This window comes from Wyeomyia smithii, chromosome 3, assembly GCF_029784165.1.
Source record: "Wyeomyia smithii strain HCP4-BCI-WySm-NY-G18 chromosome 3, ASM2978416v1, whole genome shotgun sequence".
Taxonomy (NCBI): domain Eukaryota; kingdom Metazoa; phylum Arthropoda; class Insecta; order Diptera; family Culicidae; genus Wyeomyia; species Wyeomyia smithii.
In genome coordinates, this window is record NC_073696.1 from 21,355,792 (window position 1) to 21,383,420 (window position 27,629).

At 38.5% G+C, this 27,629-nt stretch overlaps 2 protein-coding genes and 1 non-coding gene across 3 annotated transcripts in view; 2 read left to right on the forward strand and 1 right to left on the reverse strand.

Annotated features, from left to right (window-relative positions):
- Positions 1 to 4,418: 4,418 nt before the first annotated feature.
- Positions 4,419 to 5,445, forward strand: LOC129730400 (trypsin 3A1-like). Its single transcript, XM_055689713.1, has 3 exons — positions 4,419 to 4,967; positions 5,025 to 5,128; positions 5,197 to 5,445. Exons 1-3 carry the CDS (start codon positions 4,431 to 4,433, stop codon positions 5,387 to 5,389), a joined length of 834 nt encoding a protein of 277 aa, XP_055545688.1. The 5' UTR covers positions 4,419 to 4,430; the 3' UTR covers positions 5,390 to 5,445.
- Positions 5,446 to 13,833: 8,388 nt separating this feature from the next.
- Positions 13,834 to 27,629, forward strand: part of LOC129731873 (uncharacterized) — a 52,136-nt gene continuing 38,340 nt past the window's right edge. The window contains exon 1 of the mRNA XM_055692233.1: positions 13,834 to 14,658. Within this exon, the coding sequence (XP_055548208.1) occupies positions 14,496 to 14,658 (163 nt within the window). The 5' untranslated portion in view covers positions 13,834 to 14,495. The remainder of the gene's footprint in view (positions 14,659 to 27,629) is intronic.
- On the reverse strand, positions 27,362 to 27,463 carry LOC129733499 (U6 spliceosomal RNA). Its single transcript, XR_008729579.1, has one exon. It is a non-coding gene; the product is annotated as a U6 spliceosomal RNA (small nuclear RNA).

The following is a 27,629-nucleotide window of genomic DNA, read 5'->3' on the forward strand; positions in this document are numbered from 1 at the left end:
AGGCTGCTTCTCCATGTACGATGCGAGGAGTTTCTACAAAAAGATTAACAGCATCAGGAACCGAAACCTGTCATGTGCAACGACAGAGAGGGGATTACCGATTACCGATAAATCAGAGGTGGCCGGGAGTCGAAAGGAGTAGAATGGATATTGAGAATGACGGGCAACCTGTGGATTCACCATCCATGGACGAGGTGAAGAAAGCAGTTGAAGAGCTGAAAACCTGCAAATCGGGAACGAACAATTGTATTGTGCCAGTGTGGTCTGAAGAAGAGTTGCCCTTGGACTGGTTGGAGGGTCCCATATGCCTAATCTACAAAAAAGGCCACCTGGACTGTAGTAGTTGTTGGGGCATAACTCTTCTCAATACTGTATACAAAATGCTCTCCCGCATCCTGTTCCACAGACTGAGGCCATTGCAGGAAACCTTTGTTGGCGAATCCCACTGTGGCTTTCGAGGGGGACGCTTCACTACGAACCGAATGTTCGCCTTGCGACAAACCCTCGATAAATTTCGAGAACCTGCGGAAGCACCGTCTGTTCATTGATTTCAGGGCAGCGTACGACTTAATTAAGAGGAATGAGTTAATTCGAATTATGCTCGAACATGGTTTTCCAACAAAACCGGCGGATAAACTCAAGCGGAGAAAATACAGCAGGCTTCAGTGGGCTGGTTTTGTAGCTAGAATAACGGAGGAAGGACCGGCAAAAATTGAATTTAGCATCCTGATGAAGGCCGTTGAATTCGGGGTAGACCCCGCACCCAAGCTTTCGTCGAGGATGCCCTTTTAATAGGTTTTAAAGGCGATTGGAAGAGAGCTGCCCAAGACCGAGTGACATGGCGACGTATTCTGGATTTGGCACTGGGTCGATAATCGGTTTGTCGCCGTAAAAGTAAAGTGAGTACGGAACAAGCTACGATAAATTTTTAATAAGCGGTAGAACGCGCTTTTTGAGGCAGTCTTTCTTGCTTGTTCGTGATAAAAACCGTCCACAGCCGAGAATTCCAGCTGGATCGTTATTTTCGTGAAAATTCATCAGCGAAAACGAACTTGAACTTGGTGGGGACATCACGCCGTGCTGTGGCTAGATGCCATGGCTGTCCAAAATCCATCTTCACGTATGTTTCGTCGTCCATGAGCAAGTAAGGATGTTGGACTTCGTCAGAACCTTCTCGTACAACTTTCGAACGCGTGTTTTAGCTAATGAGTTTTGTTTTTTTTTTTTTCGATTAATTATGAGATCGAGCCCTCCAACTGTTGAACAAATTTGAATATTCATGTAATTTTGGGTGAAGTTTTATGCAGACACCTTTTATGATAGGCAAATGATTTAAATTTTTCTCCATAAATTTGGCGATTCGTGAGAACTTGAATTGGCATAAACTGAACAAGAAAAAGCGCTGCGACAGAAGCAATCAACAAAGCCTCATGAAAAAGATAATCTACTAGAGACAGTAGAGGAAAAAAACCTACAACTATGATGACAACCGTTAGCCAAGCATGAATAGATCCCGAGAAGCTGATATACGGCGAGTAGGAAATGCAACTAAATACTTGGCTGCGCCGCAGAACTATCGAAAGCAGAAAGCGCTAGTGGGAGATCTCCACCGATGATGATGCTGCACTTCGCCACTGGGTCTCTCTTCCCATCATCCATCAGATGATGTTAACACTTTAGCGTTTTGCTCCATCTCTGGTCGTTTGGGGGTCATCGGATATTAGAGAATTGCTGATGGCTGAAGAGTGAAAAAAAAAAGATAAAGCGGTAATGATGTTTATAGCGCTTCTCTCCCCACTAACGCGCGTATTTCATCACGTTAAACTAAACGCGCATACAAATCGGTACATTATTGTGCACTTTCTTTGGAAAGCAGCTAGAAGAAAGCTCAAAACAGATTTCGCACTTCTGCAGTGCAATCTAATGTAGTGATTGCCTCTCGTGTTCGATTTCTCCGCTAAGTGAAAACAGTTCGTTCTAACAAGATGTAATTTCAGACAGTCAGTCAGCGGGAATTTTCACTATCACATGGCAGTGTGTGATATGAAAATCCACAAATGTTGCAACCAGGTGACGAAACAATAATGGATTATGACCTCGATTATGCAAAACGGTGATAGAGTCGATAAGTAATAATTTCACTCTTCGCTGGTCCAACAGTATGGCATCGGATAAATTCGGGATACTGGGTTACCTGCCGGAGTAATTAAGTTTTTTTTCCTAACGAACCGATGGATGCGCCAACCCGTAGCCTTGTATTCAAACTCAAACGATAAAATTGCCAGCGATTACTTGTGATTTCTTCGAAAGGCTGGGCTTCTTTCACAAGGGGAACTTTCAATTTCACCTGGCGGCCGTCCCCTGCGACTCTCGGGGAATAAAAAAATCTAGGCTAATAGCTTCCAAACCTGCCAATCGAACGGTGCACATATGCTCAGATAATCTTGCGTAGGCAAGCGAACAGATAAAACAATTTCACAAAATTTCAACAATACAACAAGCCCGAAATATAAAAAACAACGCTCTTCCAAGTGAAACTGAGCGGCAGATTTCCACGCGGTCAATTACCGGTATAACGATATGCACGGATCCCGCAGTTGTGAGCATCATTTCTCGGGAAGTGATTACTTCTGCGGTTGTCACAACGACGGCCGTGTGTTCATTCATGAGAAGAACCAGCTGCTATCTGATTTTTCCATTTTATTGTGTACGAAGACATCTGAACGTACTCGTGCCCGTGCTCCATTGTCCACCGGCCACGAGCGCTTTTATGGCAATTTTATGGTCTATCAGATCCCCCCTCGGCGTTCGTCGTCGAGGTTCAAGCGATCGAGCGAAAGTACGCCGTACTGAATTCTTGCGCGTGCTCGGGCTGCTGGCGAGGAAGGAGCACGTGAGGCACGATTCGAATATTAAAAAGATGAAATAATATTACAATAAAATTTCTCCACGATCGTGTGGATTCTCAGCCCGTTTGTTTCAGAACATTAATTGGCCAGTTATTCTAGGAGAGGTGGTTAATTTTTAACTGTTCCCCGATTAGATCAAATTTCCGCATTACCTTCGTGATTGTTTGCGTTCTAGTGAGAAAAAGATTGCTGGGAAAAAGAACCGATTCTGGTCACTTCGGTTTGAGTTATTGTGTGCCATAATTAGATTAACCGCGGTTGGCGGCTGCCAAAAATGGGAAGATAACGGCAATAATAAAGTAGCGAACTGTTATTTAACTTTTTCATTCAGGATCAAAAAGTAGTTATCTTTTTTTCAGTTTATAGGGTGAGGAACGGTTCAACCAGTGGCGTTTATTTTAATTCGTCGAACCCTTTGTTTCAAGTCAAGAAATTAATTTTCTACAACTCGTCCATAGACAACATTTTGGTAGACATCAAAGCTTTTGAGACACAATTTCACGCAGACTTCAACTACTAAACATAATTACTAAACCTGTCGAAAAGTCAAAAGTTTAAGCAGAACCAAAAATGTTCGTTTTATATTCCAGCATTTTCAGGACGATTCAACTTAAATAATGCAATATGCAAAGGATTTTGGGTGTTCCGCATCCACTCCGTTGGTTTTGTGACATTTTGATATTAGTGGTACAATGTGATCATTATATTCAAATTCACCCAAAGCAACTAATCTAACCGTCAAAATTGAGCAATTATAGCGCGAACACCAAAACAACTTCCGACCGAGACGGCTGACGGTTATAAGCCTACTGTGTGAACATTTCACACTCCCCGCTGCCATCCCTCTGCCTACCGGACTGTCGTGTGACCGAGAAAATCGTACTGAAAATAGATGACTTCCCTTCGTCGGCATAGAAACACGACGTGCCACCGCCAGAGGTGGAATGAAGTTTGAACTTTTGGTTCCGTTTTTTGCTTTTTCTCGAATGTCCACGGAACAGATTGATTTGTACGCCAAAAACAACCGAAGAAAATTGATGCTACCGTCGTGTCCCGAGCGCCTACTGAAGATACCGCCGAATGTATAATTTTACATAGTGAGATGGCGATTGTGATGAACTGTTTTTTTTGCTCTGCTGTTTGCCAGTAAAAAATGCAGTTACCCACGAGGTAAATCAGTAACCAGTAATTTTTGACATTTTTATGGCCAACTTCGGAACTTCTCGGTGGGTGCACCCACTGCCCTTAATATGAATGCGGGATTTCCTCTCCGAGGTACAATTGAAATACCCAAATCAATGTATCGGGGTTTCCGACTCGTCCCAAATATCCAAGATTAGGCTGACGTTCACAATCCAATCGCGAACAGTCAATACGCTAGCCATGGAATCTCCCATGAGATTATCTTATCGTACATGATACGTTCCTTATCAATCATCTGGCTTTCGTAGGTAATGCTTAAAAATTAAGAGCGACTGTGAAATCTGATTCATAGCTCGGTTGACAAACCTCAGGCACAGGATGAAGTTATTCGCACTATTAGTGAGCTGCCTCTGTATTGCAGCAACAGCTGCTGGACCAAACGAGGATCTTTGGTTGCAGTACAACAAACGAATGCCGACGGCATACTACAGGTTAACGGAGCCGATCGAAAGACCTCCGTTTATGGGTCGCATAGTTGGTGGTGTTGATGTCGACATCGAAAACTATCCATACCAACTGTCGTTGCAGCGCGGAGGATCTCACTCCTGTGGAGCTTCGGTCATTTCGGACCACTGGGCGCTATCGGCAGCTCACTGTACCTTCCCGCTTCCTGATGTATCGATAATTACACTGCGTGGTGGTTCCAGCAGTCGTCTCGAAGGAGGGGTAGTCTTCGCCGTTGATAGGATTGAGAACCACCCGGAGTATAATGACGACACACTGGAAATCGATGTCTGTCTACTGCATACCGTTGAGACTCTGGAGGGTGTAAACATTGTTCCGATCGCATTGGTTCCTGCCGAAACCTACTACCCCGATGGAACACGTGCCGTAGTTTCTGGATGGGGACTCACGGTATATTGGTGCTTTCGTGTTGTAAATAATGATTAAATTTATTTCTTGGTTTTATAGTCTGTTCCTGGATCGTTGCCAGTCAATTTACAGTCAGTAGATATTCCCGTTGTGAATCAGGACGTTTGTGCTGCTCAATGGCCCTCGGGATGGGTAACGGATGAGTGAGTATCGGGCTTGTTATTCATAAATAGTGGAAACAAATTGGAACATTTCATTTTTCTCTCGGCAGTATGCTGTGTGCCAGTGAACCAGGCAGAGATGCCTGCGGTGGTGATAGCGGAGGTCCGCTGGTAACCGGTGGACGACAGATTGGCATCGTATCGTGGGGTACTACCGACTGCCTGGGTGGATCACCGGGGGTGTTTGCTCGTGTAGCGTTCCCACTGATCAGGAGTTGGATTGAAGAGATGACCGGTGTGTAGAAGTATTGATATTAATATTTCGTATTCGATGTACGAACAATAAAGTCTTACCGATAAGGAGCAAACTACATTTATATTTCATTTAAAAAAATAACTCTTCGATTTCGCTGTTCAGCAAAGGATTATGACAAATGATCCAGAAGAGGGTAAATCTTGCGCTTTTATGGTAACCATGTTAATGATAATGTAGTTCATGTGTGCTATTATAATATCCAACCGTCAAGCATTCGAAATTTACAACAAGGAGCGACCCAAGGAGGAATTTACAAATGGTCGAAGTTAAAACAGAGTAGACCAAGTCGCAAAATTGAAAAAAAAAAACTTGTTAATGTTAGTATTGGATCAACATTTTCTTAAGCTACATCACACAACAATCAGATTTGATTTATCTCAAAAAAACAGCAAACTTAACAGTATGATCTTTGTATCAATAACAGAGCAATATGATCGCTTCTCTCTGTTATTGAGACAAAAATGTACCGTAGAATGGACCAAATATTCACGTTCATGGTGATTGCCCGCGGTGAGCTGTTAATCAAAGAAAGTAAATTGGAAAAAAATTCGAACAATTTTCCGGACTTCTCTGTGTACGAGGACTTTTTCTTTCATCCCTCATCGGAATCTGTGAAGTTCCACGCACTGCATAACCAGCGGTTTTTACGAAACTAATCCAATTTCGACCGAAAAGGTCCGGTACGTTCTGCTATTAATGCTGGATCCGTTTTAGAAAATTCACAACAGGGAGTATAAATGTGTGAATGATCTGTTTGGCGTATGAAGTGTTTTAGGCATGTAGAACATTTTTTTATTACCAAGCTGCCAAGCTGCCAAGCTGAGTCCGGGTGCGATGAATCTCGTTTTTTTTTGTTTTCAATTATGCGCTGCGCGTTTGTTTCCAGTAATCGACGAGTGCGTTTTTTGATAATGTGTTGACATGTTGTTTCAATTCGTGTTTGAGGCGCAGGACGCAACACAAAATAACACTTTTGACATTTCGTAGAATTGTATTGAATAACACCATTTACTTTAAATTGCAATTTGAGTGTTTGTGATATATGTTTTGAACTGTTTAACCGCGCATGGCGGATCGGTCCCGTTAGTATTTTGACCAAGCCGAGAAAAATTTGACTAAATATATAATTTCATACCATTGCTCATTACGATATGGGACAATATGTTTGGATGCTTTCCCGAAATTTTTCAGAACAAAGTTTCTATGAGCTTTTGTTTTTCGATTTTTCAAGCTTTTGGTTAAATGTTGCAGCTGAATAGTTCTTATAATTACAAATAATCGTTGTAGCAGCGTGACATGAATACACTACAACTGTACTATGATAAGTTTGGCGGTTTGAGATCGAATTTAGGAACATGTTTTGGCTCAAGTGCATGTTTGCATTTTTATATACTTTAAGGGCTTTTAATGCATGAAATTTTGCCAGTTTGTCAATTTTGATAGATAGTTTTTGCGTCAACAACCTAAACCCCTTAATCCAACTCCGTAGTACTTACGAGAGTGTCACTGAGTCGTTGGCCTCTCATTAAGTAAGTATTACATCATCAGTATCCTTTTTAATATCCCCAAGCTACGGTAAAGATGGGCGTGGCCAGCACTTATGACTATCGGGCCTACTTCAACTCAGATTGGTTTAAATGTTACTCCCAAACATTGTACCTCATACAATCCGAGTGGGTGCGTTAGTCATCAGTCTGCAATCTACGAAATATACCGTGCTTACGCTACGCTACGCTACGCTAATCCGTTTTAGAAAATTCACAACAGTTCATTTAAAAGAATGTAACGTCTTAAAAAAGATGATTATAGCTAGACGTTACAGGAGAATTTCGAACTTTTAACTTTCATGTAGTACTACCAGTCACCACTAGCACGAACAGTATTTTTTTCCAGTCGCACATAGGCAATATGCAATACGCAATAGTTGCACTCTTGGCATCTACTTTCATCCGACAAGAGAATAGTTTGATTGTCTTCCTTCCAAGCAAACTCGGCAATTTTGTCGTCATTGCAGATTGCCACTTGCAAGAGACGTGCGATATGATTTACGCTCTGTTGTTATCTCGGAAGCATTTCCTATCATCTTCAGAACATCATCAGCTACTAAGTGTGCTACTAAATAAAAGCTAGCAAATGCACATTTTCTTTTCATCTCTCTTTCAACAGGGTCAACATGAAAACATATCGATCTTATTCCTGAACCTAATGCTAGCAAATGCACATTTTCTTTTCATCTCTCTTTCAACAGGGTCAGCATGAAAACATATCGATCTTATTCCTGAACCTAATGCAAGAAATACATTGATACAAGACAGGCTGTCGTAATTCTGCGTTTATCTTGCAGTCGTGTCTTATATACAACCTCTTCAACTATTTTTTTCAAATGTTCTCAAAAATGTTGTCCGGAAAGAGAGAATTTTTTTCAAATAGGTGGTCATGAACCACAATTGTCCCTACACCTTGAACCAAGTTCTCAGTTTGCGCTGGTGGACTGTTTTGTTGGAACACATGGTGGTAATCTCCGAAGAGTTTTCAAAGACTTAGGTTAATAATTTTCTCCCAAACTTCCGTTTTATAATAAACAGCATTGTCTTTGACCCCTCAGTCGATGAATCTTAACCCGCTTGCAAACTGCACTCTTGAATCTAGAAATACAAATTGCCAGAATATTATGGACAGATCCAATAAATATAGATTCAGATCGATGACAAGCCGTCGAATTCAACGTTGTCTTTATAGCCGGGTTTGTAAACGGTCAACAGTGGGCTTGGACATCGCCTTGTAGAGATGTAACAGCTTACTTGAAACGGGTCGGTTAAAAATGGTAATTCTTACATTGTAAGAATCATAAGTGCTTGTGTCCTGTTTAATAGATATTCGTTAATTCTTACGTTGCACCAAAATTTGAAAATTTAAAGTAGGCTTTCGCTCGTAAATGTAGATCGACCGTCGGCTCTCGCATACAGAGCAAATGGTCGAATAACATTCGCTGCATCGAAGAGACGCACACTGTCATTCGTTTGACGATGTTATTTCGTTTTATATCTCTCTAGTTAATTCTATTTTTGTTAAGAACTGTTATTACGAAAAAAGAAAAAAAGTCGTATTTCTCGCTGCACATGTTTGTTCAAAAATGTACTAAAAAAGCGAGTATTGTCAACGTCATAATCAATTTGACATGTATCTTGAAGTGATGTCAAAACTTTATTCAATGTTTAGTATTTTTTTCCAAAAGTATTGTTGAAAATATAATTATAAATGTTGCCAACACTGTTGCCAGCAATAGTGACAACTATACCGATAGAAATGTTTTAGAAAATTTCAATGCAGTAAAAATTCAGCGAAAAAAGTGTTGAATTATTATTTAAATGTTGATAAAAAGTATGGTCAAAAATTAAAGAAAAAGTTAAATCTTGTTCAAAATGTCGCAGAAGATTACACAGACTGTTGAAAAAATATTTTCTGAAATGTTGTCTAAAAAAGTTACCTGAAGTGTCATCAAAAATGTTACTAAAACTGTTGTTTACAATTTCGCCACAATTAAAAAGGTTACTGTAATTTAAATGCAGTTTTTATATAAATTAATCTGGGTTCAAAACTGTTGTAAAGAAAGTTTCAAAAATAAAGTCAAAAACGACCTGAAAATGTGGTCGAAACTGTTTGCAAAAACGTTGTGAAAAGTTGAGAGGATGTATATGAACACCGCAAGGTTAAAGTAGAATTACGACAGCCTGTCTTATGTCAATGTATTTCTTGTAATAGGTTAGGTAATATACTCGATTGGGGGAACTTGATGGTCTGAAGCGTTAAGTTTTTATAATAACGTTTGCATTAAAAAATGAACTTTTTCGGATATTAAGCCATGTTTTTGAATTCTTTCTTTTTTTAATTTGCCAATTCCTTCTTAGTTTTCGTGACGAAATTGTTGGAGTAAATCCTTAGCTTCAGATTTTCCCAGAAATTCTTGATGGGACGCAGCTGGGAGACGTTGGGTGGGTTCGCCGACTTGGGTACCACATCGATATTCAGTCGCTCTATCTCCTCCAACGATTGGCAGATTCGGCCAGAACACCGCATCCTTGATCCTATGGTGTTTCTAGATGAACAACGCAACTTCCAACAACAGGCACTTCGTACTATAAATTTACCCGTTCACGGCCAGTCCGAAGCGAAAGAAGAGCGGCTTTGACATCTTCTTCTCACTGATTGTCTGCCACAGCAGCACCTTCTTAGGGAGCTTGGTGTGTGAAATGAACTTCACCTCAGATCTGACTTTTTTCGTGGGGGAAGTAAAATACGAAGTGCCCTACCAGTCGTTGCCATCCTGTATGAAATAGGTCTCGTCGTACATCTCCACCGTTACGCCGCGATTCTCCGGCGAAATCTACTTGACTATCTTATTCAGCCGCTGCAGCTGCGTCATAGCCTACAGCTCCAAGAACAGTGGACGGGACTCCTTACATATATGTCTCTATTCGTCAGGTACCTTGTAGCCACTTTCCCTCGGTCTTCCTCTTCAGCATCATTTAGAGCTTCTTGTCGCTCAGGGTCGTCGGCCATCCGGAACCGAACTTTTTTTCGATGCTCTGATTGTTATCCAATGGTGCCAAGATGTTGTAGATGCCGGAAGGGGCGTATTCGGCATCCACAAAATGCCGCACGATGTCTGTTTTCGATACGATGGGGTACCGTTCTTTGACCGCGCACACTTCTGAACGGAGTAGCTTCACTGTTTTCACCATCTGGGTTAGAGTTCGCTTGATAGAGCTGTCAATTTTTTTCTGCTGACTTATAGGTTACTACACAGTAAAAAATTCTGAATATTACACGTCACGTAAAATATTTTCCCATTTAAATTTTAGCTGTTTTTGACGTAAACCATGATTTTGTTTAAAAATTATGTGCAATTCCATTAAAATTTCTGTTGATTCTGACGTAAACCACGATTTAATTTGAAAATTATGTACAATATCATTTAAAGTAGCGTGGAAAATTATGGAATTTTCTATCATAAGCGATGGAGCAATTCTTTATATGCGATTCGACATAAAGTTTTCTTACTGTGTATGATTGATTCAGCATGGGCAGTTTCGTCAGTGCATGTGAAGGTAAACCCTGAAGAGAAGTCAACAGAAAATAATGTAATGCATGAGGGTAATTGAATTCTGCTTGATGAAAATGTTGTGTAAAATTTAAAATTTTAATTCGACAAAAAAAGATGAATTTTGCAAGCATGAATCTGGTGTCAAAGATTTTCTGCGAGTTGAGTTATAAAACACATAAACTCAAAGAATTGATTCAATTTGATTCACGATTTGCTAATTGTAGTTTTGGGTATTTGCTAGCAGACTTGTAAATGGTCGCTAGAGTCAGGCGTCGTTATATGGATAAAATAAAACTGTATGGAAAAATAAAACACAAAGCCAGAACCAATTTTTTTTGTTCTATTTGGGGTCAATGACTCACTGCGATAATCGTTTTCTTTTTCTTCTGAGGTTAGTAAGGCTCACTGTTTAAATACATTCTTGAAAAAACATATCAAACGATTACTCGCCACAACGACGTCCTTCTTCCTAAACGTATTTTGATAGGATTGAGTAGACAGAAATGAAACAAAATAACATCGCCATACAACTGGTGTGTATTTCTTCGATCCACGAATGTCAATTGATCAGCTGTGCTTTGTACATTTACGAGCGTAAGCCTACTACGAAGCATACCAACGAAGCGAAATCAAATAAAAATGTTGAATGTCAAGTCTGTCTGTTAGTCTAGAATCAATTGTGACTTACCTCGGCTTCTTTGAAATTCGCTTGCATCGTAGCTTCAAAAAATAATTAGGGTGCTGTTCGTAATCTCACGTCATATTTCGAAAGCACTAAGTTCGCTGAGCATTACTTTTCGGTTACTTCCGAGAGGATCGATCTCCCTCAATTGCTCTGGCACACTTATAATTTGACGTAGTGCTGAGGTCCGGTGGCTCGGTTTTTTCGCTGTCTTGCTTCCTGTTCAACTCTATAATACATGACAAAATAAGTCCCTCTTATGATAATATTTTTGGTCGGTGACGGCCTCTGGATATCAACACGGGTCTGAAAATACCCATATTGGATGGTGTTTGGCCTTGTACTCTCTTTGCAATAGTACGTTCAATGAAATCACGATTTTCCGCGATCTGGTTGACGTGTAGCTGATTTTCTAATCGATAGCTGCAAGAATAGAGGAAATCCGTTGAAAAATGACTAAGTTGAAAGCATTTAAAATTGTATAACTTTTGTACAATATTTTGTTTACGTCTCTATTAAAAAGCCTTTTAGCTGGTTCACCTATAAAATAGATAAATCTAACAACCAAAAGTTAAATAAAAAGTCAAAAAACATTGTTGCAAATATTGCTCAAAAAAGTTGCCAAAATGTGTTTCTATTTTCTTTTTCTTGAAAATGTTGAACATTTTTTTAAAATTTGTTCCCAAACTTGTTGTAAGGAAGCTGTTTAAATTGTTGTTGTAACATTATTGTTAGGGAGCTGCGTAGCTGCAAGGTTACAGAGTCCGCTTCGACAAGTTCGTTAGAATCTAAAAACAGGGCCATTCGATAGCAACCGGCTTAAGCATGCGTTTGTTTCTAAGCATCCCACTCACTAAGCATTCTTGTTGAACTCTATAATACGTGACAAAATAATCCCTCTTATGATAAAACTGACCAGAGGGACACGCTGTTGAAACTTCTCCAGGGAAATTCAATTGACAATACTTGTCTCATGTGGCGGGCCCCGATTGCCTTGCACAGGTTACGGATTGCTCGACGCTCGTACTCTTATTGATGGAGTAGAACTGTTTTGTTGTAAACCTGTACCCCAGGCATATCACTTACTCTTAATAGTTAAATTGCCAATAATAGGAGTGCGGCAAATCACTGTCAAAACACTATCAAAAATGCTGTTTGAACGTTGTCAAAAATATTGTCAAAAACGTTTTCAAGAATTGGAAACTGTGTTATTGAAACTGAAAAAAAAGTTGTCAAAACTTTTATCCCGTCGGGATGCGGTATATTTTTCCAAATCTGTATCATATTTCCAGTTCGCTTATTTTTAGTTCTCTCTACTTCACATACTGTCTGCTTAATGAACTTGCGTGTTAACGGGAAAAAGCCGTTGGTAAAAATAGAGATTCAGTTCGAAAAACTTTTGTCAGTTGTCTAAAATATTGGTAAACTTTGAAAAATGTTGTTGAGTTGGTTCTTAAATGTTACCCATAAATATTGTCAAAAAGTTGTTCAAATTACTGTCAAAAATGGGGTCAAATATATCATTAAAAATATGGTAAATAATAACGTGGTAAAAACGTAGGTAAAACTCATGAAAAAAGTTTTCTAAAAATTGGACTCGAATAACAGACATATTGTTAAAATTTGTGTGCGCAATGTTTTACAAAAATGTTGAAATTTAAAAAAAAAATGTTATCAAAAATGTGATTGTCACCATTTATTCCAAAAAGTTTCACGAAATGTTGTACAAAATGTGGTTCAAAGTATTTCCACAATCAACAATAAGCTATCAGAATCATTGTCGAAAAAGTTGCGCTAAAAGCACTGATGGGATGGTAATGAGTAACAACCAAAATACGTATCTGTGGACGATTTGAGTGAAACTCAATTTTCTGTAGTAGATTTAAATGAAAACATTGCCTTTTCTTAATATTTAATTCCATTCTACTAAAACGCTCGGAAAGATTCAATTTTTTTTACTTTACCTTTTTTTTTCATAAACTCAATCAAATTGGTTAAATGTTTTGTGAATTGCTTACGAAATTCGCGAATAAATTGCAACACCACAATCGAGTGGATTGAATTGATTTCTAAGCTGATAATTTTTCGCTCTTCATCTATTACCTGAAAGGGAGCCTTACAGATCTTCTTGAGCCTAGTGGAAAGCACTTCATATTCATTTTCAGCTCATATCCAACAACTTAGTCATGGTCTGTAGTCTGCTGTATCGCACATCGAACGGTGCTCTGGCCCCTGCGTATCTTCTTTCTCGTCGTGGGAAAAGCTTTTCACCCCAAGCGCTGCGGCAAACGCGGACGAAAACACTGACACTCGAGATCCACATCGCTAAGCCGAAATTATGCGGCCCAAAACGAATCCACAGAAAGAAGCGCACTCGTGTTGTAGCTTTTCTCCCACATTGGTAGTGAGGTACGTGTGCGTAGCTGCAGCCAGAATGGTCAGCCGATCGTCATTGGCCTGGGCGCATGGGGTCCCATGAAGATGATGATGATCATCATCACAATGACCATCGGGTTGGGGGGGAGGAGAGCGGTGTTGGTTCGGAAGGAGTGTGCAGCGCGAAAAAAGCTCGCAACCATCAGCCGTTTGTTGGTTACCTTTTTTCTCTTGCGCGCTTCCAGAAAGCGATTATTTGTGTTGCGACTGCCGTCCAGATCGGACCTGTTTGTTCGATTTTCCGCTTATTTTTGTTTTTGGGATACAGACTTGCTAGCCAAGCATCGGTACAGCTTCGCTTATCGGTGGAGATCGATTCCAGTGCGTTACTCCCGAGTGCTTTTGTTTCAAGATGCGCGAAAAAATCTTGCGGTGATTTGTTTTCTTTCACATTTCCGCTCAACAACACAAACCGTGGGGATTTACGAACGCCGGAGGAAAAAGAAACCTGTTCCGGGCTCGGAAGTGTCGATGCTGTTAGATGAGATTAGCCAGTAATTGGATTTGCGCAAGAATTTGTTTTATTTTTTATGCTTTTGAACCAATTTAAGCTGTCAAGTAAAGCTGGGGGTGTTGATGGCCAATAATTTTGGAGCCGTTTTATCGCAGTGAAGTGTTTGTCTTGTGTTCTGTTAAGCGAGATAGAGGAAACAAAACGAGTGGTAATCGCGACGGAAGCGAACCAGTGGTTGACCCAAATACGGCCTTGAAGTGTGTGACCCAGTCAGTGCGGAAAACGTGGAGAATACATGATTGATGGTACTCTCAGTGTGGATAAGAATGATGCCCATCAACGAATGAGGAGAAAATCGACGATTATTTTGTAAGAAAATAGAAAAAAAAGGTGTCTTAAGAGTGTGCCCAACTCAACATGGATAGCACCAACAAGAGGCGTCCGGTGGGTTTGAGGACTACCGGACGATGGCCATTCGTAGGAAACTATTCCTTCTTGATGGCGCTGCTGTACGGTCTCTTTGTGGTCGCGGTGCTAACGCCTGATGTAACCGTAGAGGGATTGCGCCTGAAGAGGAGAGGTGAGACACTTTTCGTGTGTGTTTTTTTGCTACATTCTACGATCCCGTTAAAGAAGTAACCTGCGGGAGAGATGACACTTTAGTTTTGCTCCGCTTGTAAAATTCCTGTGGTGCTACAAATTGATGTTGCCGAAACTTTGTTTCGCTCGCTGATGGTGGACTTTGGGCCTGGAATGTTTTATGGTGCTATAAGTTTGCAGTTTGTTTGGAAAACAAATATTATAGTCACGGTGCCCAATATAAATTATTGTACAAGCCCTTATTATCGTCATATAATAAACAGAGTTATCGTGTGAAAATATTTAGTTTTTAAAAAACGAAACTAATATTTGTGAATATGTTTTTGTAGTATGTAAAACTGTTGAATAATTACTTCAGCTGCATTTTGACCAAGAAATTGTTAGAAATACTACAAATTGTATTACATCATTATCGCAAATTTTTTTTTATTTCCCGGAAGAGTTTAGGGTTTTGATTTTCACATTTTTTAGAATTTTTTATTTCTAAAATATATGTGGAATACTTTTGCAGTATTATTGAAACTATTAAAAAGAAGCACACAAATTTGAATATGAATAAACTAAACCAAAGCCAATATAATTTTCAAACCAGATTAGAAGGAGATAAATGGCAAACATTTTTCACTTCTCCCGAAGTCATCAATTGAGAAACAAATTAAAAAGCGTGAGTGATCGATCTTAAAACAAGTTTTCAGAACTCTTCAAAACAAATTGTCAAAAATTCATTGCTTATGGTTTCAAATTCATATAAGTCAATTTAACAAAATCGAAAAGTCATTAAAAGCTAACTGATAAGTCATGTAAATAAAAAAATATTTATTTTTCAAAAAAATTATTGAAAAAGTCGTAATCATTGAACAATTAAGGTATTAAAAAACTTTGATGTCATATAACAATAATTCGAATACATAGAAGTAAAAATAACTGTATTGATAGAAGGCCATCTAAATACTATCGAAAAGTCATCGAGCAAGGCAGTTTTGATAATCTTGCTGGTCACGGAAAAAAAAATTAGAAAAAATAAACCAAAAAATTTATTTTTATTTTTCATGTAAAACAGCGTTATTTTCACATTTCTGATACAATCATACCACCATATAAGGCAACTTTATTTTGACGTAGAATTACGTCTCACGGCAACATTCCGGGATTGGGGTTAATTGAAATACAGAAAACATCGTGAACAAAAATTACAAAAATTGTCCAACTTATACTTATAACTCCGCCAGTTTTCAACGGATTTCCTTCATTTTCGCAGTAATCAATTGAAAAATTAGTTACGCGTTTACCAAAGTGCGGAAAACTATTGTTTAGAGATGCCAACTATTGTTCTATTGAAAGAATGTAGAGGTGCACGTAAACTTATTTTCTATCTCATAGCTCATAACTAACACTGAGCTAAATCTAACATAAATTTCAAATTAGATTAGGAGTTTTTTTGCTCCTGATCTGGCTCCTAGGTGGCACATTTTTTCTTTACCTGGCCAAGAACTAAAGAATGCCGTGTCGAATAAGTGTTGTGTAAACAAAAAAAGGTACAACAGGATTTTTGATGTAAGAGGAAATAAGATATGACAATTTCCTGCAGCTGATTAAAAAATAAAAAAAGGAACAATCTGAGGTGAAAATGCGAGTCATTTTTTATGTGGGTGGTTTTCAACCACAGGCTGGATCGCCATCGCTAAAAGTGAGTAGAGAAGCACATTTAGCTTATTTATAATTGGTACCAGTGAAGACCAACAGGCAGTAGAACTGCTGTTGGGCTACGCACAAGTGAGTGTAATTTATTTCAATAGACATTTACAGACAATAGAATGCGATTGAGGTCTGGTCCATGTGTGTGGCATTATAATGTGTATAATATTATACACTGAAGTCTTTTTTCATGCGAGGTATACGTAGCGCATGATAAAACGCGTTTATTCGGAAAAACCGCAAAAATTCCAAAATCCGTTAATAACTCCATTTGTTAGAGGTTTTTAATCATTTCTGCTAAATACTCTCAAAAAAAGAATCAATAGCAGTGTTATTCCTACCTGGTCGGAATACAAGTCGAACTCGATTATCGAAATTTTTTCTCCGGATAATCGCATTGACCGGATAACGAATCACAAAAAAAAAAAAATTTACGTTCAAAGAACATAAAAGAAATATTTCCTTTTGTAATTTTACGTGTATGTATTTTTGAGGAGAAAAGAGGTAAATCTTGAGAAGCAAAAAAAATTAAACCTTTATGAAAATACTGTTCGAAAGTCCCAAACATGCCGGAAGAGACATAATGGTATCAAATATGCCGAAATTGGTTGAAAAGGCAAAATTACGAATTAAAAATCAACCACGAACAGCAAAAAAAATATTCAGGATAATCGAGCCTCGGATAATCGAGTCCGACCTGCATTCAATAATTGGATTACCTAAGCCTAAACTCGGAAACTCTAAATAAGCGGTTCGAAAATAAAAAACTATTTTTCTGAATAAACCGCGTTTAAATCCGCTTAAAAAAACACGTGAAAAAAGACTTTAATGTACTACACTATGTGGATCCGTTTTGAACAAACATACCATATGAAGGCTGTTGGAGCTACGCACAAATGTGTAGTTTTTTAAATGAAATACAAAAGTTATTATATTAGGGTTATTATTCAATTCTGGAACCGAGTTTAACCAATAAACAAGAACAAAATTTTATCGCTATAGTGTCTTCTTCGAAGTTGGGTTTAATAATTTTGTCTTACAAAAAAATATACACTGTGGTAAAAAAAATGTTGTTCGAACATTTGAATATTTGTATTTTTTTTTTCATTCTGCAGGTTCAAACAACTATACATTTTTAGGTAACATTATGTAGTTTTCGTAGATCAAAATTTTAGAAAGTGAGTTGGGATACACTAAAGTTTTTTTACACTGGGAATACGTAGCTTGTAAAAAAAATCTGCATAAAAAAGTACGTCAATTCAGAAATCCGCGTAAAAAATCATTCACTAAAGGTTTTTAATCATTTCTGCCAAATACTTTCGAGAGAGAATCAAAAGAATTATTACTCATTCCTGCGAATTGAGAAAAAATATAGAAATGTTAGGCCAAATCGGTGATTATTCAATAATTGGATTGAGTAAACACATCGTACCCCTAAATAAACAATTTGAAAATGAAAAACCAATATGAACATGCTGCGTTAAAAACGACTTTTCAGGGAAATCTACGTGAAAAAAAACGCGTAAATATCAAAATACGCATAAAAAAACCACAGTGTACTACACGATGTGAATCCGATTCGAACCAACATATCATAGGTAGGCTGTTCGCGCTACGCACAAATGTGTATAGTTTACTTAAAAAAAATACAAAAGTTATTAAATTTAAGCTGTTTTTCGTTTTTGGAATCGAGTTTAACCATCAAACAACAAAAAATCCGTTTTTTTTCACAGTATATGTTTTTTTGCAAGCATTCACAAAATGACAAAGTTATTATCTACAATTTTGCCGGAAACACAATTTATACCGATCAAACAAACCGTTATGGCTCTAGAAATATTGACGTGGGACTACGTCTTTGTTGTCTATACTGGGATGCATTCTGTAAAATTAGAAATGAAACTGGCAAATGTTGCGTCAGATTTCAAACGATAACCACATAACAGCATAACCACATGATGGATAACAACAACCAATGTGTTGGTGGATAGATAAAATGTTGAACAATTTTAAAATACGCTACAAGCAAAAGTTCAAGCGTTAATCATCCAATGTGTCCTTTCAATTCGCACAGAATTTGCTCTGACTTCGCACAACCAATGCGTGATACGCATAACGCAAAAGTTGTACAAGGAATACATTGACAGAGATCAAAATCAGAATATGTATCATATACACAAAAATCGTAATGTCTCGGTAAACTTCGGCTTCGGGCGAACGATCAGTTTCGAGGCGCTCAAAAAACCGTTCTTTACTTTCGCGAGCCGGTGCGTATCAACGGCTCGTGCATCCCTGAAATCGTCAGCAACCGAAACAGCCAATGGCGAGCCTTGTTGCCGCGGAAGTTATTGACGTTGGTGCCAGTAACGCAGAACCGAATGCATGTGAACGAAACCAGAGTCATAATTAAATGCAAAATGTTTTGGACTAATCTCATGTTTTTGTTCATTGTTAATGATTGAATGATATTTTCAAATGACCTGATTCATGAAAGTGAATCGATCAGACAATAATTTCTTCAATGGAGTCAGTACCCAACTTATCAGTATTGATTGCTGGTTGCACTGTTTTAACGATGCCAACCTTCTGAACATCGGCTGATGCTTTATAAGTGTAGTGGTTTGGAGCTGCGCAATACATTCAAAATACGCTAGAGCATCAAATGCGTTATGCCCAACGCACATGCGTTGTACTGGTTCCAATTTTAATCAGTAAATGCGCAAATTTCGCTCATAAATGATCTGGTTACGCACACTCCAACTTTTGCGTGTAGTTATCATTATTTTTTCATTGCAAAGCGGTAAAAATCGATAAAAAGTGTCGAGGACAAATTTACGCGAACAATGAACCAATCACATGGGAGCATTCCTAGCACAGACGACATGAATAGACACCATCCATTCCCTGTGATATTCTATGCATCAATATCAAAAGAAAAATGACAGAGTCTCCCCGTCCTAAAAGGTCAATTTATGATTGCTTCCATGAATCTAGGCCAATTTGATGTCTTGAAGGTAAAGGTGTTTTTGAAAAGTTTAAAGCAACCCCTTTTTTCGAACAATTTCTAAAACCGCTGTTAGAGCGTAATAGAAACTGATGTTTTGAAAGAAAACATTGCGCAGTTTTCGCGGAAAAAAAAAGATTTAAAAAAGTGTTTTTTTCGTTTTAAGATATTATGTTTAGAATAATATATTTGTCTTTTTCTTTATATTTTTGTACTTCAGTTAATATTTTTCTGGAAGGATTACCTAATTATTCACAACTTTGCTGAAGACACCATACCGATCAAACAAACCGTTTAGTTGATAGAAATATTTTCATCAATAATAGACACTCGTGGTGGGAGACAGTCCCAAAAATTGAAGTCCCGGTTTTTGTGCTGAAATAAACCAAACGTCGGGAAAGGAAAACCATTTTTAGTATCTAAACGGGTTGTTTGATCGGAATAGTGTTTTCGACAAAGTAGCAGATGAAAATTTTGTCCTCCAAAATAAATAAATAGACCGTTCCGATAATTATAAATACACTTACGATCAACCGTCATTTCAAATAACGTGCAGTATTCAACCAAACGTTGGCTGCGTCCTGTTGTTTACATCCAAAAGAAACAGATGCTGTCATTTTTTCTAACATTTAGTGCGAAATTTTGAAAATGCGTGGCCTTTCTCCCGAGCAAAGAAAGCGAATTGTGCACAAATGGGGTACCGTGAGTGGTCTTTCTATAAGAAAATTGTAGTATTGTGAAGAGTGCACATTTACTGATGCCCCAAGACGTGGTAGAAAACCCGGGCCTGTTGATCCCACAATGGACCAAAAAGGTTAGGGAATACTACAAGCGGCATCCTTCAGTATCAGTACGAGATGTGGCGAGAAAGCTTGGAACCTCGGCGAGTAACGTTATGCGTGCCAAGGGAAGAATGGGTCTGCAGACCCGTTGGAAGCAGAAGCAGCCAAAACGAAATCCGAAACAAGCTGAATCTGTGAAACCGAGAGCTCGGAAGCTTTATGACAAACTTCTGACCAAAAAAATGGGGTGTGTTATCATGGATGACGAAACTTACATAAAACTGGACTATAAGACTCTGCCAGAACCGCAATTTTATACATCACCGAAGGGAAAGGATGTCCCTGGACCAGTGAAAGCCATTTACACCGAAAAATTTGGCAAGAAGGTAATGGTTTGGCAGGCCATTTGAGAATGTGGGAAAATATCTCGTCCATTCATTGCGAATGACACAATGAATGTTAAAATTAACGTGAAAGAGTGTTTGCAGAAAAGGTTGTTACCCATAGCAGCATAACAATCCTCCAATCTTTTGGCCCAATTTTGCTTCCTGCCATTACTCTAAGGATGCACTAGGGTGGTATAAAACAAATAATGTCACATGTGTCCCAAAGGAGATGAATCCTCCGAACTGCCTTGAAATTCGCCCTATTGGAACTTTTTGGGCTTTGACCTAGGCAAAGCTGAGGAAATATGTCAAACCAGCGGACAATGTTGAAAAATTTAAAAAAGTTTGGCTTAAAGTGGTAAAAATGGTCGGAGAACACACTGTGTAAAAGGTTATGAGTAGTCCCTAGTAACAATACTGGTTTTATCAAAGTTTTATAGCGCTCAATAGAGCCAAAATAGCGCTATAAAACTTTAATAAAACCAGTTTTGTTACTTGGGGTGTTAAGAGTAAAGTTAGAGAACTCGCGTATCCTACGAAAAATAATTCCAACTGGAAAGATAAAATTGCGTTTTTTCTAAATTTTAATTATAATAATATTGTACGGTTTTTTCTTTAAAATCTGTTCGTCTCACGGTGCATTATGTATTCTTTTCTGGAAGGATAAAATTACTGTCTACAACTTTACTAAAGACGTAATACCAATCAAATCAAACGTTTTCAATTTAATTTATTTTATTCCTTTTTTTCGGGAAATTTTTAACTTTTTCGTTTCTCATTTTTCCAAGATAGGATAGCAATCAATTTTTGTATCAAAAAAATAGAATTAAAAAAAAACTTTTTAGATATTAATTTTTTAAATTTTTCCTTAATGCTTTTCTAAGAGTGTGTATTTTCCAGAAAAACAAAATTATCCTCTACAACTTTGCTGAAGACGTCACACCGGCCAAATAAGCCGTTTTGGCTCTAAATATAATTTGTGTTCATCAATACCTTTTTTTACGTAGCTTCTCAAAAACGAGTCGTGATTCAAAATAATACCCATCTATCTTTGCAAAGCTTCAATCAATTTAAAAAAGGTCTATTGAAATGGTTACGTGTTTTCTGCGGAATTGCTTTAATAGCCAAATAATAAAAAAACATATTCAAAAATATTCAACATAAATCATCAAATTTTCAAACGTATCAAAGTTTTTTTTTTAACTATCGAAAGTTTAAAGTTGACCATAATTCTTTAAAAACTTACTATCAAGACATTACAACTCCGATAATAATTTTAGGCTGCTTATGACGCTGCTAAAAAGCGTCAAAATTTGCTTCTAGGTCCTTATTCTTACAGATGTGGAGAAGCGTTTGTTTATTTAGTCACACATATAAATAAAGAGCCAACGAAAAGTTCTTGGAATAATTTAAAAAAGCCTTCGTGACCAAAAATGTATACCAAACAGACTTGACTTCTATGTTTAATTTAATCCAGCATTATTCGTTAAAACCTAATTCAAAAGTTTGTTTAATGTTGTCAATGTTTTAAAAGATAATTTTCAGATTCACTGGATGCATGATGCATGATCAAATTGCCGCAGTATGGAAAGAAAATAAATCCGTATAATGGTGTCCATGTGATGTGTGAACTTGAAGTAAATAAAAGAAATAACAATGCTATTAATCATAATCTCAAATGTCGATATAAAGTTTACAGTCCAACATGTAATATGTAAAGCTTCTTCCCTTTTCATTCTGGTCAGCTCTATTGTCGAGTGAATTATCACGAGATTATTATCAGACACATAACAGAGATATTATAATACAAAGCAAATAAAGGGCGATGTGTCCATTAAAAAAATCTACGTTCACCATCGCATATTACTATTAAGTTATTAATTTTTTGACCTTGAATTTAAATACCAGCTAAAAGCTGCGGTTCACGTTTGCCGAAAGAGATCGAATCAGGTAAAGGAAATAAAATGCGAACCAATTTCGCTACCTCTTCGCATTTAGCAATCAAATTAAAATGTCTGAGAACATTGTTTATTTTAAGCGTGGAATAACATACAACAGAATAACTCCTCACAGTTCCAGCACAAGCCTATGGGCACCTGTCGGAAATTTCTTTGCATTCATATCAGGCTGAAATTACACTCTAGCCGATACTTTTTTCGAGCCAGCCCCGAGTTCGAAGAAGAACGTGCACTTAAATCACCAAGCGTGGCCATATTTTTTTCCGGTATAAAAATTCATTTTGATTTCCATTCTCGGTTTATTTTCGCAACAAATCATTTTCTTAACTGGGTTCGTTGTGGTTCGAGGTTGTTCAAATTCTGACTTCTTGGCCCCTGCAATGCCGAATGTGCTGGGAAAATTGCCGGGCGCTCAGAAAAGATTTTTTTGGTTCCGGGTGTGTATGAGCTCCATAGCGTGAGACGTTCGGACATGTGGCTACGTATTAAAAGAGTGAATGAAAATGACGGGGCGCTAACTGTTACTCGACGCCGGAATCGGTTTTCCTACATTTCGTTTCGACTGAAGAAGTATACACACTTTTGGGTGTCTTGACTTGACGAACAACACCGATTGTTGATGTCTTAGTGGCGACGATCAACAAGAGCCAAAAGAAAAAAAAAACATAGCCAACAATCAGTGGATCGTAAAGTGATTTAATAGGTGCGTTTTAATCGGTAGGGTTTTACCGTTTTATTTTGTTTCATTAATGTGTTGTATAATGCGTGAGAAACCGTCTGCTACTTCGGGTGTATTTATTATTTTCACGTTCAAGGTCCCTTCGGTTCGGACAAGTGCACCCGAGCTGAGGTGTTTTCGGATTGATTAACTCAAGTGTTTGTTTCGTAGGAAAACATAAATATTCATTTGGGTGTGATTTAAATGCACACGAAAAAAAAACACTAGAATGTGAAGAAAAATAAGCGGATGCGGGCTTGTGCGCATTGCCTGCTGTTTTTCTATGCTTGCGTAATGAATTGCTCATAAAATGGAATGCAGTAAAAACGTCATCATATGAAACTTTGAAAAATTTTGCTTAAGTGAGCACGAGATCTAAATTATCACTCCTAAAAATCTCTCAACAACATTAAATAGATGCGTTACAATTTGAGGGGCAGCGATTACACAGAAGGCACTGTGAACCGGGATTCGTGATTGATATCTGGATAAAACTGGCCCTTAAATTTATTCAACTGTTTTCTTGTATTCTTAATTTGGCATTCATTGTGAGAAATTCGGAAAAGGTAGATTTACGGTCAATCTCTCATTTATTTCACCTTTGTCATTACGAGATAACAAAATTCGTGCGAAACACAGCCTCAACCATAGGAACTTTTCTGTTTTAGAATGAAGAGAGTTTAGCGAACTAAGGAACACATATCTGTGGTTGCCTGATGGAAATGTGAAAAAACAGACTTCTACAATGCTGATCTTTTGTACTATAACTATTTTATCATTGCGTATGCTTGTTAATCATAGATTGAAAACTTTTAGGATTCAATTTAAATAGTCGAAATAGAGCATGAGAAAAACAACCGACGAAAAATATCGAACCGATCTGAGAAACCATTCCTGCTTGCGAACTGAACTAACAAAAGATTCAAACGCACCAATAAGGCACGAAATATCCGCAATTTACAAATCTAATTTCTACAGCATAGATTTTAATCCGTGAATCATCCCATCGGTTCCGTACTAGGCTAAACTGGCGTTCCACCGCACATTAGCAATTCCTATTCCATGCCGGGTGCGCGATTCGTTTGTTATTTTCCAGGGTGTGTGCCGTTAAAAATGGGTTAACCCTATAACCGTACGGCGCAGAGAGCGCCATAAATATTAGCTATTTGGACAGCATCCGACCGAGCAGAGCAGCCAGCACCGTGTCCACGTGCACGTCCCGCGCTTAAAGTGAACAGAGCGCGCGCGCCGCCGCATACTCATCAAGATCGGGGATAAAATGATGCCAAACCAAAAGTGGCCGGACCGGGAATAAGGGAGATTATACTTCGGAGCGGTGTGTTGTGTGTTTTATTAGCCCACTTTTACCACCACTTGATCTCAGGTTTAGGATCCGGCGGGAACTCCCGCGACCCATTGCGGAACCTGTATATGAGCTCCAATGTATGTCGACGGCAGGGTGCTGATTTGTACCAATCAAATGATGGGCTGCATTTTTTCTTAAAAGCAGTTGCGAGGAAAATTAAGTGAAGAGCTTGAAATAAATTGATGATGCAAATTGTTTCCTTTTTTTTTAGCCCATGAGCTCGCGAACGCCCACTCGGAAGATACGGCAATCAAAATTTCTCCAGCCAAGCTGAAAGTGACTCAAAGGCTTAGGAGGGTAATATGAAAGGCGTGATGACGGCTATCGGAAGGAAAGCATCTCGGACATGAGACGATGCCGGTTCGATGATAGGACACATGAGCAGTTGCATATAATTTTCCTTCACTGATTCATTCAGTTTTACACCGTGGCAGTCCATGGTGACGAACCATCAAGAAAGGCACTCCTCTTTGCATTTGTAATGATTTCGAAGAACCTGCAGTCTGTTAAAAATTTGTGTAGGCGAATAACGACGTATTCTGAACAGATACTGTAATCTGTCGAGCCAACAACGCGGTTCCATTCGTGTGGCACACAAATGAGAGTCTCTTCCATATAGAATGGAAAGATATGATAAAACGTTTAAATTCAATAACCGCAGGCTTTAGCGGGCTCTTTAGAGATTACATTTGAAAACACGCGAACAGAACTCGTTTCCTTTTTCGCTGCACCTTCAGACAGCGGCACACGCAACGCAACTTTTTCTTCCCGTGCGCTGAAACCCGTTTAGCATAAACGCATATCATGCAAGTTTGCATTTTAACCTGCATAATGGTATTGGGCACAGAAATAATTTTGCACGAGCTGTTATCGTTGCTGTTGTGCTTCTCAACCAGTTTGCAGTGGATTCGGGACCGGGGGACTGGAAGATGGAGTGACGTTGCACAGTGGGGGAGCGATGGGACGTTTTGGAATTCAACTTATATGTTTGCAGTTGACATAATGAAAATGAGAAGAAATAAACAATGAGTTGATTGGAACATACCAAAAACAGTCTGATGTTTTCAGTCTGCTGTTCGAAATTCTTCAAAAATCTTTTTTCAAGGTATTTTCGGGAGTTTTCAAAACTTTGAATCCGATCTACTCTAATGCGGTCTCGATCAACTAGATTAGTTGAGAGAATTCTTTATCGATATTGTTTTCGGTACATTTTGCATGTTGTAGGATAAGTACAACGATACACCGTGCCCCAGTGCTGTGTCGAGAAAATTTCCAGCTTGAAAAGATTCTTGACCCGACCGAGAATCGAACCCGATATCACAACCGTAAGGGAGAGATAGCAGACCAACATCGCTAACCACAGAACCACGGGGACCGCACACTCCTTTACTTATTTCAACATTTTATCACTTATTGCTATGATGCATGTATGACCTAGAAAAATCAATTTGTACCAAGCGATGGCAGTTTTTGGATGACATTCAAGAGCTTTCCTCTATTACAGTCGTAGTATTGGCATAATGAAGACAGCCGACAGAAAAAATGTTTTGCGATTATGACTTTGCCGTTGCTCGAATGTTTTCTCTTGCCATTCACCTGGTTCCCATGTCGACCATGACATGTACATTCGGTATGCGATACACACATCCTTCAGTACACAGCCACTCTATTGTCGAGTTTGCTTCTCTTTGATAATTCGTAAGGTTCTTTCTACAACCTTTTTTAAAAGGGGGAAAATGTCTTCTATGGATTTGGGCTGTTACCGAAACGCGCTGTTTGTGTAGTACTGACACAAACGTCTGTATAAAAATCTTCTTTTTTCTTCTCTATTCGCTTTTCCGAAGACATCCTTCACATAATGCCGTATCGACCCATGAAGTCCATTTTTCGTTTGCCAATACGTTTTCAATGTAATTACCCGAGTGCTAGCGCGGGTAAGTATCACGAACAAACAGCAACAGAAAAAGTATTCTGAGAAGACAGTAAAAAAAAGGCTGTACTCTTGGTATGTTTGTTCGCAACAGTTTTTTTTTTGTTCATTTTACCATTATATTTTCGTTGGTTTTTTTTATTCTCGTTTCAATTGTTATTTCGCACAGTAATAAATAGGTGGTCGATATAGAGATATAAAACAAAGACGAAAAAATGAACCAATTGACGTATTTTGAATATTGTTTTAAAGCGAAACAATGATCGCCAAGACATGCCCGGGATAAAATTGATTCTCTCTAAAGTGCAGATGTGGTGAGATAAAAGATAAAAGATGACGAATGATGCATTAGAGCCGTTAGCGTTAAAGGAAAATCTACTGCATTACAAGATAAGACACGACAAAGTGATTCTTTGCACGACAACGCTTGACCACATATTGCTAACGTTGTCAAAAAGTACCTAAAAACACTGAAATGACACGTTCTATCTCCCCTGCTGTATTTTTCTGACACTTATGCTTCCAGAAATAATGGAAAAAGATGTGGAAAAGACAATATATCATGATTGAAAATGTAACTATTTTTTCGCAATAAAGCCTCTAAACACCAGACAATGTACCATCGAACGGAACAAGTAATAAGCAAACGGCACAATATCTGGGGATTATGACGGATGAGGTAGAACTTCCCATTTGAGCGTTTCTTTGCAAATTTTAACGACTTTAGCAATATGAGGCCGAGCGTTGTCATGCGGTAGAATCACTTTGTCATACTTTTTCTCGTATTCTGGTCGTTTCCCGCGCAGTGCCCTCATAACAACTTCAACACCGGCCTAGTTTCACCAAATACACAGCATGGCCCTTGCAGCATTTATATCCTTGAGCAAGGCCATGCTAATCTTCTCTGTATCGTTCCAATTTTAGTATATGTCCAGCCGAAGCTAGGAATGGTTCCGCGGGTGCGGGATTCACAGGACCAGGAATTGATAATTTTGTGAAATTTAATTTGGCCAACAGTATTCCAGGCGGAAATATACGCGATAATTGAATGCACGAATACGTGTCTGAAAAGAAATTATCGACACGCAAATATTTGCATTTTCTGTGATAGT